Genomic DNA, 14,798 nt, shown 5'->3' with positions numbered 1-14,798 from the left:
AACCTTTTTCTTATTTTATATAAAAACAATATAATTTGAAAATAAATATGTTTACTGTTTTACATAGAGACAGAAAACATGTTAATAGTGAAGTAGAGACAAAAATAACTAATAATAAGAGCTCTATGACTGATGGCAGAAAGGATGAAAATTGTTATCCAAATTTAAAACAGTGGTGTTGTGGTAGTGTATGCTGAGCTGCTAGCAGTAATTTATTTGTATTTGCATCTTGCAGGACGGACAAAACACAGCTCCACTACTTATTTAAATACTTAAATACAACTTACTAACACTTGCACACAGATGTGCACACCGGCAAATGCACGTGAAACACACACTCATACACACACATGTACACAAACACACAGATACACACAAATTCTACACAGCACCCACATCCTTAGATACAAGGGGTTGAAAAATCCAGAGGAGATGTCATCAGCACACCAGTACAAATGATCCATTTAGGGAATGTTAACAAATAATTTTTGATTTTTCTTTTTGTTCTGTTTGAGTCGTAGAAAAGCACAGAGGGTCTCCATGCTGAGCGCAGCCATCAGTGACTTTACACATTGGGGGAGAAAGGACAGCTACAGATACATAACACTGCATATATAAATAGACCAAATTAAATATGGGTAGAAGACTGAATACTGAAAATACTCTATAACATTATAAATTATCTAGAATGGACTATTAGGCATATTAAGTACAAGTACATGTACAGGTTCAGATAAGAAGATATGTAATCAATAGATTCTGTATTGAGTTCAACTACTTTGACAATCCCCTCTCCTGAAAAAGGAAATAAAAATAATTTAAAAAGCAGTCGAAAGATTTCTCAGAACATTTTGTGAGGCACAGTTTCTCAAATGGAATCAAACTACAGTATTGGATGTTTTCAGTGGTTTTCATGTAGGGCATAACAAAATATTAGATGCTATATTGACAATCAGTATCCCTTTAAAAGTATTTGGCACTCCAGAGTCTCTTCTCTTGCAGGCTGATCACAATGGAGACATTGTGTAAGTCCATGTCAGTCCTGCAATGTCCTCACAGGAGAGGAAGTGATATCGTGTAGAGAAGGTTTCAAGATGTCCATCAGCTGTCCCGCTTGTCCTGCTGTCGTACTCCAAAAGCAAAAGTAGACATTGACAGACGAAAATCCATCCATCATTTTTGAAATGCTCCCTTGTCCTCTTCAGCCTCACCCGCTGTTTTAGCAGTTAAATATATCTTAGATTGAGAGGTTTTGCAATTTATGATTGACACACAACCACAGTAGACTCATATCCAGTGAAGTAATTGCATACAAGGAATTCACAACAAGACTACACCTGCATCACAAGCCTGTTAGAAATGCAAAACCACATGGCGGCTATTTGCTTTTTGTCAAATGACGGGTTTAGTTATTTGTTTCTGTAGCAGCATAACAATTCTGTACTCTTTTTTTCTTTTAACATGGTCTATATACACACAGATATACAGTGGGAGGAAACTTCAGGTCTGTCTTTCTTTTTTGTTCTCTCTCAGTCAGTCCAAGGGGAATGCTTTCCACAGAAAAGAAGAGCTTACGGTTCAACGGTCAAAGTGCTGTGCTCTGAAATATCTCTAGAATATTCCTTCATCTTGTACATCTGGTGCTCCCACCTCTTTCATCTTCTCGGCTTGTCACATCTAAACAAGAGGAAAAGAATAAACAGTTATAGGACCGAGAAAAGTAGACAGGAGTGTTTTCAGTTCATTAGCACTTATTTGGGCTCATCTTTGTGTCCACATGACAGATGACATTGTGTTTTCGAATGAGACTTTAATCCTACTGGAACAGCCACTTTGGCTCTCTTCACCGACAGCACTTACTTGCAGGTCCTCTCGTTGAGCTCTAGCTGGCGTTCTTTACAGTATTCATCTGTGTGTTTGCAGGAGCACCGGCAGGTTGCAGAATCCTGCACGAACAAACGTTTTCGCCTCTCTGAGCAGTGATCACAGCATGGCTCACAAACACTGGATAGGGACAGACAGAGACAGAGGTGGGAGGAAGAGGGAGAGAGGCAGATTATCACAGTGTACAATTACCACCCATAAGAAAGGGCGCCCTTAGGTCAACCCTTTCATATGCTCCAGTTTGCTCTATCAAGCCACTGCCCGACAAGTTGTACTCGTGACAGTTGGGTAGTATTGCACACAGGTTCCCACAGAGCGGGCAGACATTCAAGCAGTAAAATTACCCTCCTCCACGCCCCCCAAACCTTCCTTCGTTGATTGGACCGCTCACAAATGCCTTGTGCGTGTTAGACATGCAGTGAGCTAAGCTCTGGATTGGTTCATGCAACACAAAACGACACATATTGCAGGTCAATGACAGCACACTCTCACTCTTACAAATAGTCAACTCTTGATAAAGAAGACTCAAGGGTCTGCTTGGTGCACTGTTAAGAAAGATTTCATTTTATTGAGTGAAAACTGAGAACTATATTTCCCACAGAGAGACATTAGATTAAGAACAGAGGCTGAAAGTGGTTTGAATGACATTTCTTAGCAGGGAGTAGAAAATGGACAGATGAAGGCTCAGATACTCCATTGACATCTTAATATACAAATTACAAATGAACACAAAGACACGTATTCTTTCACAGTATGAGCACCGAAGAAACATCATCTTTATATTATTTTTGAATAAAATACGGGTGCTTTTGTATAGTTTCAAAAGAGACAAAAGCAGGAAAAGAAAGACACAAACCAGTACTTGCTAAACAATTTGCTGGTTTACAAATCCCCCCTAGCAAAAAGAAAAAAAAGGCAATAGATAGCCATCAGTCATATCTTTACATTACATAAAACGTACCAGCATTATGCATGAGACAGCAAAACCTGTTTGTAAAGATAAAAAGAACAAAGAGTGGAAAGAGACAGGTACGAGACACAGCAAAGCGGCACAGACTCAACACTGAACACAGGACTATGATTACAATCCTGGTGATCCCAGCATAGATACCAGGACAGTATGAGCAAGTCTGCAAAGCCATGCTGGTGGAGCTGTGATCTGTTTCAGTAGAAGGTTCAAGTTACAGCTAACAGCCGATCTGTTTATTCCAGCTTCTTTAAACATGTCCAATATCAATCATAAAACTACCTATCTGATGAAGATGTTAGGAGCAACTTGTACCTCAAGTTTCTACTGTTTTTAATAATACACTGCTGTATCTCATCCCAACCATCGTCCCAATCTCATCCACAGAGAGAGATTTTATGCAACAAGGAGCTGGTAAGGTTGGGGAAGATTAGCTGGGTATTTTTTTTTTACGGGTGGAGATGGGTTAGGATTCAATTCTTATGAGGTGGAATAAGGCTAGGGTGTCTGCTGTACTTGCCTGGTTATAGCTGTTATATAAAGTTTTGCTAAAGCTAAGTTAGCAAAACGTGTTAGCAAACAAGGCAGAGTATGTAGAACATGACTGACGAGACAAAATTAGGACAATACGAGGAAGCAACATGCTAATTGCTGTGGCTAACGGGCAAATTAAATGCTGCACGTTAAAAGGGGCAAAAAAGCTCCTCCCAAATGAGCTTAATTATGAGAAGCGCAACACTCAGGTGCAGGTAGGTGGAGAAGGCGGAGCTGACATACGCATCGTGAATTGTTTTGTCACGGTTTTTCTTTCGTTTTCTCTTTAGGCCTTTACCCTTGCCTTTTCGGGATTTTCTGTAAGACAAAGAGGACAACAACGCAGAGAGATGCCTGAGAGACTGAGGTGTTAACTGATGTGTTTAGAAAGTCCTTAGCTGATGATTGCTAAAGCCAGCACTGATTAATACAAATCTTTTTTTTTTAATTCTGTAAATAAAAGAGCCAAACAATCACTCATTCAAAACAGGTTATTGCATAATTTGATTGTTGTTAGTGGCTGGATGATAACGTATATGATCATATTATGAGAAAGGCATCAGGCAGAGTTCACATGAGTATATGTAATATGTCAAAAATGGAAAAGTTCCCACGTTTTGAAGTTCAAAGATTGCGACACAAAAAATGCAACAACTTGACAATTTGTTGCAATTGACAAAAATGTACTTTTTGAAGAATAACCTATTGAATGTTTCCTGATTTGTTTAGAGACAAACCCACACTAATGCAGTTTACTGTAAGCGATTTCCAGACACTCCTGTAGTTTGAGAATCTGATGAATATCAAATGTTCCACGTAAAAACCTGCTTTATTGTCCAACTTGGGTAAAAAATAATATTGTTTGAAAAACCAGTACAATGACTTTGCATGTAAGCAATTAAAAGTTGGCGGCTTGTTCTGAAATTTCCCAGATGGGCTGAGGACAATGAACTTGGAATTCACCAAAACTGCATCTTTGAGCCTATCTGGGTCAACACTTTATGGCTGATTCAGCTAGTTTCAGATCACAGCACAATGAAAACAAGCTTGTAAAGCACACACCTGGAGTGCAGACTAGATTAAAATATCAGGGTGCGTGTTCTAATACAAGCTGGGTTGCACAAACTTTTGCTGTAAAGGATTTATGTACGGCTATACAGAATAATTTTGTGATACTCAAATAGAAACAATGCTGTGACATGTCTCTATAGACACTGATGGCTACTATGTATACAGTGCTTAAAGGCAGATATTTTAAAGCAGAATGTGTGATGGTAAAAAAAAAACTCTTTTGACCTCACCATGATGAGTTTTTGGCCAAAGCTGGGGTGCAGGTATGGTATATTCAGAAATGATTATATTTGCGAAACACATTAAAGAGTCAGACTGAGCATTTGTGACGTCAGCAATCTGTATGTTACAGTATTTTAATGATCTCACAGGTGTCTGCTTTCAGCTTGGAGTGATAAAATGTTTTCCTTGTCGAAACATGAAAAATTAAATCCAATATTGCCACAGACGGTGCTGCTCTGGTCTTCGTCTTCTTTGCTGGAACGTACATTAAGTTTGCTGTGCAGGCGGAAGTAGCCCGCTCAGTCGGTGGGAATATTGGATTTAAATATAGGTTCTTCACCGGGCAACTAGAGCCCACTACTGGATAAAGTAAAATCAAAGACAAAGAGTCTACAGCCATGCTAGCAGCTTTGTGAGGTTGTGCTTTGACCTAAATGATGATGTTTCAGTTATTATTTTTTCTTTACCATGCTCACCATCTTAGTTTAGTGTGTTAGCATGCTAAGGCTGATGACCTCATTGACCTCATGATGGAGCGATATGAACAGTCGGGGGATCAGTTATCAGAATTCATCCTCTGCCGACCATGAATGTATTTACCAACTGTGGTGACAGTTCATCCAATAGCTGAGGTCACAAATTGAATGACGCCATTCAATAAGGATAAAATGCATAAAAATGTAATTTCCTTCTTTACTTCTTCAGAATTCAGTTCCAGTTTCACTGTGGACCCGTCACTACTGAGAGGTCAGCAGCCAACGTTAAAACTAACATGAAAGTATGAAAGCATCAGAAACAGGAGTTGAACGACCCTAAGACCATCACTTCGTAGGCGCACACCACCAACTCGTAAACAGTTAAGACAAGGTTAAAGAGGAGGTCTGAAAACTAGTCCTTATCTATATGACAGACGACCTGACATTAAACCAAAATACAAGCAACATCCACCCTGCAATAGAAAGATATTAACGACTGTTCACGGAAGGAGGATTAGAGTTTTAATGACCCTTAGCACACTGTCTTCTGTTGCATGGAATGGGAAGAACACTTCAGCAAGGACCATAAACACAAAAGTTTAACAGGTCTTCAAAAACACTGTTATCTATATCAGAGCAACCAGTAACAGGAGTAACAGAAATAAATAGGATGTAAACAGTAAAGAAGGGAGGAAAGGAATGTAAAGATGAGATAGAAAAGGGAGGAAAGGAGTAAAGGACAGGTATAGAGAGGGCAATGACCTCGTTAAGTGTCACTCATTCACCTGAATGGATTGAGCTGGTATTCCCCGTGCTCATTACCTGAGAGCTGCATGCTAATCTCATGTAGTAGCTTGTCTGCTGGAATTTCAATGAAATAGTATCATTACGGATGTTTTTTTTGTGTGTGTTTGAGTGTGACTGTGTGAAAGAAAATGGAGAGACAGAGGAAAAGGACACGTGGAGTAAAGTCAGAAAGGCCGAGAGTTGAAGAAGACTGAGAGTGAGAGTTTGTTTGTAGAGAAAAACAGGAAATAGATCAAATCTCAAGTCCTCATTGTTTACCCCTAAAAAACAAAAAAGCCCAACCTCCATGCAGAAAGAGTTCTGTACTCACTTTTCTTTCTGTTCTTTCACTTCTTTCTTTAACCTGAAAGGCAGGAACAAAACAACCTGGCATTAGATCACAGCGTGCTGTTGTTTCCTGGTAAACAGATACATATCAAGATCAACCGGAGACCAGAGGTTCATTATCAGCATCTGTGGGCTCCCATCAATCTTTTCAAATCATGTTATGTCATCGTCCTTTACCAGAAACTGTGATAAAACTGTCTTTCACTTTCAAATGTTTGGCTTAGCAAATGAACCAGATTTGTTGTGAAATAATGCAGTGTACACACTCAATAGACAGGCACACAAAGGGGTGTGTTCACTGATGGTTACACACAGACACAGACACACGCACACACACACACAACTACAATAGCAGGTTGTTAGGTTTGTTTCACTTCTCACCATTTGACGACCCTTGCCGATAACAGTGTGGAGCAATAAATTTGCTGGCAACAGTTATTCAAACGTGTTGAGAAATGTGTTTCATTCGAAAAGGTCAACTCACGGCCAAGTTTCTATTTGAAAAACTGGTACAATAACTCTACATAAATATTCTGAATAAAGCATTAAGGTATATGTGTATGTGTGCATATGCACTTTACATAAAGGACCAGTGTGTAGAATTTAGTGGCATCTAGAGATGAAGTTGCAAATTGCAACTAACTGAACACTGCTGGCATCTGTATCTGACAACCTGGGAAAGAGAATGTAGGAGAAACTATGGTGGCCGTGAAACTCGCAAAAAACGTGAAAGTGCCAATCTACAGGGTTGTTTGGTTTGTCCCTTCTGGACTACGGTAGAAACGTGGCAGTTCGACATGACAGGATCCACAGAAGGCAACTCACGCCATCTGTAGATAAAAATGGCACTTAAATTTAGATGGTTTAAAGGTATACTGTTCAAAATGGTCACAAAATGCACGAGAGATTCATTAGTAATGACGCCGCATTTAGTCCAGTGTTACTGTTTGTAACTTTGATATTAATGTTTACTGTTTCATCTCCTGCAGCTGTATCAGAGCTGTATAAGGTCACTGCTAATTGCAGTAGTAGCATAAATGAAAGATAACACAAGTACATCAAAATGAATGGAAGGAATGTACTTAATTACTTTACACCACTGGTTAGAAGTCATGTGACATTTGTTTCTCGGACTATTCGGAAACATCTAACATGTTGGCAGTGACTTGATGATCTGTTTATAGCACTTAATGCCTGTGTAAGTATAGTGAAGTAAATGATTTAACACAGTGCTAAATAGAGTGATCAGTCTCAAAAGTTTTTTTAAGAGGTGCCTTAAAAATGTATAGCTACATCTAAATGGTTTTACATAGTCACAGAGACCAGCAAGTAAAAAAAAAACTAAACTAAAAAAACAACAAAAAACAGTAGCAACAGGACTTGTCCTCAGCCAATTGTCCTCCCTACAATGTTTGTTTGCTTTTCAGATTTCCCGTAAAAGTGCATGTCCCCTCTGTGTTCCTGTGTCATAATTTTTACTAATTCATGTCACACAACTCAAATCTCAGCCACCAAAATGAACAGAGCCTGACAAAACATCAGGAAGGGATGCGTCTCACCACAGCAGCTTCCAACAGAGACCCAAGAGCAATGAAAGTTGACAAATTTGTTAATGATTGGCCTGAATAGTGACAGAATTATTTGGAGAAGACAACATAAAGATGAAATGTTTACTTTTTCCTCGTTTCACTTTTGGAAACCAACCAATTCCCTCATGCCAGTCAAGCTTAAACGCCAGCACAAGAACATGTCACTAATTCGATCCACATGTAGTTGCAACACTTAATCTCCGACTTTACACCAGGCTTCAACAGATTATATTAGCTGCCTTTCACAACAAGAGACAGAATAACAAACTGATCTGTAAAATGTATAAAACACAACACATTGTACCTCATGTCTAACCAGAGGTAGTCGACTTACTGTGACTAGAGGCCACAAAGAGGACACAGTATTTATCTAAGAGATCAATAACTAAAGCTATTACACCTATGTAGTTCCAGAAATGACCTCTACATGCTACAAAAGGCAAACAAAGGATTAGGTAGCACTGTTGTCTCCTCTACTTGAGTAATGTGATGGAAAGAGGATAAAGTGAAGCAATATGGGGGTCTTTTTAAGATCGGTGAAGTAAAAGAAGCAAAGATAAGGTGTGAATGTACCTGATATGCATCTGTTAAATGTGTCACATTGTGTGTGTGTTGCAGTGTGTGTTCAGGCTTTCTTACCTACACTCACATGCGCTGTGTTCAGTAAAACTCATGAAAATATCATTTTGTTGCCTTTGGGGTTTTATTCTTTTAATCTGTAAAAAAAAGAGAAGAAAGATAAATTGTCACATTGATCCACAGTATTCCTAAGCTTCTTATTCTACATCTAAGTCTCAAACTTGTCAGCACAACTGAAGAGATGAAACATTTCAGCAGATGAAACATCAAATGCGCATGGAGAGATTGTAAGGTTCCTCAAATGAATACATGAAACTACCATAAATACCATATTTGCATCACATTTTCCACATTGTTTTCCACTGTCTGAGGTTTGACTAATACTGTTTTATTGACGTCTTTTTACATAAACACTAGTGGATGGAAACATGCATTTTCTTTTACCCATGAACAAGAGATATACAGTTTGATAGGGTCTTCACATCTTATTAGAAATGACACATTTTCAAAATACAATTAGGGGCAATACGGTGGATTTAACTGCCCAAAGCCATTGAGCAAACTTGGATTAACAAAAAGGGCACCTATGTCAGCCATAAGGGTTCTTGGAGAGCTCGTGGCTAATCAGAGGGACACTTGAGGAGCCTATGCCCCTCTGGTGTCACATTTGGGCAAAAATAAAGCATTAAACCCATCCCTGTGAACCCCACTGCACAAAACATCTATTGCTATTGTAGATAAAGCTACTCACCTCCATTGTAATGTTATAGCTGGATGTGGGCATGCACTGCAGCATCTCATCATTGCAGCAGCCGGCGCAGCGTGTCAACACCACGCAGGACGGGATAAAGATGTGCTCCACCTCCTCCGGATACTCCTGCAAAATCTCCACCAGCAGCTCCCGAGGCTGACACAAACTCTTGTTGTACACCTCCATTAAAGGGATCACTGGGAGACAGAGTCACAGTGTACAGGGGTTATAAAATGGCAGCAGAGCTCTAGTCTAAACCATTCACTCTTGAATACTACAGTGCTGTAACAATAACAAACACCTAAAAGTAGACGTGAACTAAAAAAGGCTGGCAGGCTCACAGGGGAGTCAGAAGAGCTGAGATGAAACACATACATACACATGTGTTATTCCATTGAGAAGCACTAAGTTTATCCAAGTAAACAGATTTACCTGCTTTTACATACACTCAACCAATTTCCCATTGGAATTTACAAGCCCTCTATCTATATATCTGTCTTAAGCTCTGCAATAATCTGCAATAGTCTGTTTTTTCACCTTCAGTCTACTTCCCCCGTCTCTGTCTTTGCAGAAGTTCTTTTCTTGAAAAAGATATTAGCACACAGACAGGCAACACCTCCAAAATATCACTCAAGGGCCTAGAACAACCCCAGCCTGACAGCCCTCTGGGAAGCCAAACCAAATATACTGGGCCTGAACAATATCATGAAGTTCAGCTTCTTGATTGTCCAAATTAGATTGGGCAATGCTGGGATTGTGCAAAATGAAATTGTGGGCCAAGAGGGTGAAATTCCATTCTATAAATGAATCTGGTCACCATAACATTTCCCCAGCTTAACCTCAAACAAGAAGGAATGCTGTACAGGATGGAAACATCCAAGTGTTGGGGTGAAACGGCTCTTGTTTGCTGAAAGGGAGAGTTTGGGGGATACATATGGGCAGGGTTAAGCAATTAAATTGTCCACCAGGAGGCGATCATTTCCCTTCAATGTCAAGGTGAACCTCAAACCAGCCCTTTCTTTCCAGTGCAGACTGTATTCCCACGGTGCCCTATGGGACACCTACCGTCATGTGGACCTCTTTCTGTTGGCTTCGGTATGTGGGCACTCTGCAAGTAAAAAAAGAGGGGGAAAAAGCAAGCTGTTAGTTACAGTAGATTGTGCAAGAGTTCGGAAAAAACACTGTGCATGCCTTTCACTTATCCACAGTTGCGCAAAAAATATATTTACATTTTGACATTTCTGTTGGCTACTTCCAGAATTGAAAAACCACATTATGTATGTTATCTTGGGCTTTACACAATATAGGACGATTGAAAGTCAAATGTTCTTCTATAAGCATAGAAAAATATCGTTACTACAGTTTTAAAGAGCATGATTCTTATCCTACACCACATCTGGGAATATGTCCATCAATGTCGCGTTTTCAAGTAAAAATAGTAGTTATTAATATTTAATAAATATACTTAATGAAGTTGCCTGTGTGATTATTATCATTATCATACAGCCTGTTATATGTTGTGCATAAGGCCTTATATGGCCAAACATTTGACCAGATCAATGTGCCAAACCAGCTGACCTGAATTCTACCATATCAGCTACATGACACAATTGTTAAATTACGGTGATGGTTTTGTTTCAGTTAATGTGTGCCTCAGCTGCCTCTTGGCAACTCGGATTAATGACTGTAGCCATTAAAACCGGTAAGAATTTCAGCCTGCTACTTTCCCTCACAGGGGGTAGCTGTCACCACAACAGTCGGACTACAAAGGATTTTTGGCAACCGTCCATCATTACGCACAACTTTATCTGGCCTTCACCCCCCCCCCCCCACACACACACACGCGCTCCCTTTCTCACACACAAGCGCGCGCAACTCACGCAATATATCGCCAATATTGAGTGAGACCCAGTCCTGTAGCACCAGTTTGTATTCGGTGAGAAACCTTTCTCCATTTCTTAATGAAAAGTTTAAAGAAAGGGGGGGTCTGGATGTGTTGGTGCCGCAGTCTCCTCCCCCTTCTGGTGGCGTGAGAGGGTCCAACCTTGTGGGCTGAGAGACCCCAACCCCCCCAAAAACACGATATACTGTATTATTAATTGATGGGTGTCAGGCTGCGAACACCGGCCCCTAAACCTTGTGATGATAGGCCGACTGATTATTAGCAGTTGAGGCAGCATCCTGATATTAAGCGTTGATTGGGTGGATTAGCTGTCATTAAATCAACAAGTTAGTTAAATAAACACTTAACTAGACTCTGGAGGGGGACTATTTCATTAACTTAGGCATGAGATGCTCGAGGGAGAACTTGTGTTGCAACCTAAAACATCCTTGCTTCCTCTGAGGGGGCAAACTCCTATTAGAAATAATCACTGCTGTCAGATATGCACCCCCCCTAATAAAGTTGAATGTTGTTGTATTTTTTTTTTTCACCTTGAAACCTTTTCTCAAAGCCTGCCTGGGCGCACTGCACTCGATTAATGATTATATGGAAAACGATTTACAGCGCCCTGTGAAACAACCATTTAAATTCTCGTTGTCAGCCGGATTAATATGTGAAGTGCTGCTGGTTTTGTTTTGACACTAAGTGTTGAGTTCAGTGTGACAAAGTAAAATCTCTTATTGAAGCGGAGTAGTCTCAGTGCCAGAAGTGAACCTGCTCACACGTCCTAATTCAGAATGGAGCCACTGCGCCTTTAAAGCGTCATAATATCTCCAAGGTGGTTTTAGAACAGGCCTGCAATCACCCAGCGTCAAACTTCACAACATTATTTAAAAACCATCACCTATACCGCATTTGCAACACAAAAAGCGCACCGCCCACGAGTGTGTGGGTTAGGTTTATATAGTGTCGGCTATGCGTAATGGCTGTTTAAACCTCCCTGAAGCCACTAAACATTTCAGCTTGTTTAAACACGAGCGATGACCTAGCCAGAGGAAAGGCAAGGACGAGCTACACATTAATGACCAGTGGCTACATTTCGCAAATAGAGGTCGTTTTTCCCCCTGTTTTTGTCCACTTTGCTCTCTGCAACTCACCTTGACAGCTGACAGCGTCAAAAATATTAGTGTCAAACTGTCAATAAAGTTCATGGTGTTGGAAATCCAATCCAAAGGCAGGCGACGTGTTAAAATCCAAGAGGCCAATGTGGCAATTTGTTCTCAAAACACAAGTACAACAACACAAGTGGACCGGCTACAACTTCTCTAAATAAGGGGCAGGGGGTTGTAATGGCAAATCCATGTTGGTCCCGGGGTCGCAGCATACAATCCTTTGCGCATAACGTCTTCCTTCTCAACTGTTGCCAATGATTTTCAAGATATCCAGAAACACGAGAATCCAAGACGCATAACGTCTCACATTGTTCCGCAGCAGACCTTTATTTTCTTGCAAGGGAATGGCAATCCACATTACAAAAATAATCCCATGCTTGTTGCGCCAGCCGTCTCCGTGTATCTGTCCATTGGAAACTTGTAGCCTACTCCTATGTGGAACTTGAACCCATGGACCAGGATGACGTTCAGTGAAAAAGAAAACCGCGCCGAGAGATACGCGTCCCACAAAACTTTGTCTCTGTGCTCTGGGATTCTTTTTTTAATTCCTCTGTCAGTGCGCACTAAGCGGCTCAGCTCTCTCTGTTAAGACACAACGCGTCCACCTCTGTCTCGGTCTCTCCATACTGTGGCTCTGTAGTGGGACTAGCCTACGAGCAGTGGATGATTGGACGATCATTAAAACAGGGGAGGGGTGTCCTCTGTGGGCTGACATACAGCACTGCGAGCTACTCATGTCTCTTTCAAAAGTTTCTATCTATCAAACGTCGACTCATGTGACCACATCACCAGTAAGCTATTAAAAACGCAGAGCTGAGTTCAGAAGCGAGGGTGTATTTTTCTATTATCCTAGAAAAAGGAATGAAGGCATCCTGATACTGTGGTTGTGGTGTTTTATACTTGAGCGTCACCGGCTGAAATATCATCCACTGTTTCCATGCGTTTAATCCATTTCATCATCTCCACATGTCAAACGCCGGCTGCAGCTTTAAAACCCAACCCGAAATGCAAAATATAATAAAATACAGCAACTGAATTATGTGTTGTTATTGTTGTGATTTATACAGTTGTATATAGTCCTTGTTGTTTAATATGGAATATAAATCTATTTCCGAACCCATTCTCTGGGAGGAAATTACATTTTAGCCGTATTATGACCTTGGATGCATCCCTTGTGTCATTTTTAAACAAATAAATAATACAATTCATATTAATAAAATATCATATAAATAGATCAGACGTGTATTCAGTCTGGCTAATGTAAAGTGCCACACCTTCTCATTTTCCAGTTGCTCTGGTCATATTAGGGCAAATATTGTCTATCCTTGTGGCTTCTCGGGGTTGCAGGAGAGCGTGTGTGTCCGGACACGTAGCCTATAAATCTATGTGTAGCCTATGAGTGCGTGCGCCGGAAAACGTTGCCGTGCAGTGAGTGTGTGACTGCATGAGTTGCCGCCGCATCGCGCCGGTCGGTGCTCGCCAGCACGCACACACTCATGGAAAGTAGGATTATTCGCGTCGTGACTTCCTCCCCGTCACCTCACTGACGGAGAATGGAGTTTCTGTGTGATGTCCCGGTCAGGTGGTCGAGGATGACCACAAGTCAGACTCCGTTTTTTCTCCCTCTTCTTCGGGACAGCAGCTGCGATGTCACGACGAGGAAGAAGAGGGAATACAGAGGGAAAAGGAGACTATATAAACTGAAACAGCTTCACACAGCTCCTTGATGATGAAGATGATGTTATTAAGGACAGCATACATAGCTAGCAGCCTCTTCTCTCCAACACTGGCTGACTGAGCATGTGTATGTCTGTGGTGGAGAGCTTTCATTTACTTCAAGATTCCCTCCAGATATGTATTAAGGGAGTCTGACTTGTTTTTTAGGCAAAAAAGTAAAATAATCCACATTAAAATCCCTAAAAGGCGTTTGCTTCTTCTACCTCATTAAAATAACTGAATATGCAAACTGCATTTATTTTTAAAGTTTTCCTGCTGGACACAAAATGTCTCCTAGTACGCTTGTGACTTCAAGTTTCTACATCACAGCTGAAGTTGAATACTTCCAAACTATTCGTAATGTCACGTTGCCCCGCCCCTTAAAACCAGATTTTCAATGAACACAGAAAAACTTTCCACTTTCAGCAGATGAATGCGAAAACATTCTTCTAGTGTCAAACTCTGCACTGAGATCATTCTGCACAGTGAAGCTCACACATCCAACTATATGAACTTTATTTGGCTTAATAAGGGGAAATTTGTGTTTTATTTAAAAGCCTAAATGCACTTTTTCTCCTGGAGGCAAACGCTTATGAAAAGGAAAAAATGGCATTCAGTGAAATGAGTTTGAAGAGACTGATCTGATTTATATTTAAGCCTAAAAAGTAAACATTTTAACAAAACATTAACCAGAAATGAAAGGCATATGGTATGTCAAATGTGTAGGGCCATGCTATTTGAGTTACTATGTCTGTAATATAGCTAGATAATATAATTTGTGCCTGTGACAGCTCCGCATAGTAGTGATGCCCTCTGCTGGA

General features: G+C 40.5%; 1 protein-coding gene across 2 annotated transcripts; it reads right to left on the bottom strand.

Annotated features, from left to right (window-relative positions):
- vegfab (vascular endothelial growth factor Ab) lies at window positions 1-13,191 on the bottom strand. 2 transcript variants are annotated; one of them, XM_051408150.1, is made up of 8 exons: window positions 12,247-13,191; window positions 10,273-10,315; window positions 9,208-9,404; window positions 8,517-8,593; window positions 6,272-6,304; window positions 3,629-3,703; window positions 1,861-2,004; window positions 1-1,677 (listed from the first exon to the last, which is right to left on the bottom strand). In XM_051408150.1, exons 1-8 carry the CDS (start codon window positions 12,298-12,300, stop codon window positions 1,656-1,658), a joined length of 645 nt encoding a protein of 214 aa, XP_051264110.1. In that variant the 5' UTR covers window positions 12,301-13,191; the 3' UTR covers window positions 1-1,655. The 2 variants fall into 2 exon arrangements, with proteins under 2 accessions (XP_051264110.1, XP_051264112.1); XM_051408152.1 differs by lacking the exon at window positions 3,629-3,703 and having other exon boundaries at window positions 12,247-13,178.
- Between the last annotated feature and the right edge of the window lie 1,607 nt (window positions 13,192-14,798).

This window comes from Dicentrarchus labrax, unplaced genomic scaffold, assembly GCF_905237075.1.
Source record: "Dicentrarchus labrax unplaced genomic scaffold, dlabrax2021, whole genome shotgun sequence".
In the NCBI taxonomy this organism is placed as follows: domain Eukaryota; kingdom Metazoa; phylum Chordata; class Actinopteri; family Moronidae; genus Dicentrarchus; species Dicentrarchus labrax.
This window is presented reverse-complemented; position numbering and strand designations above follow the sequence as displayed.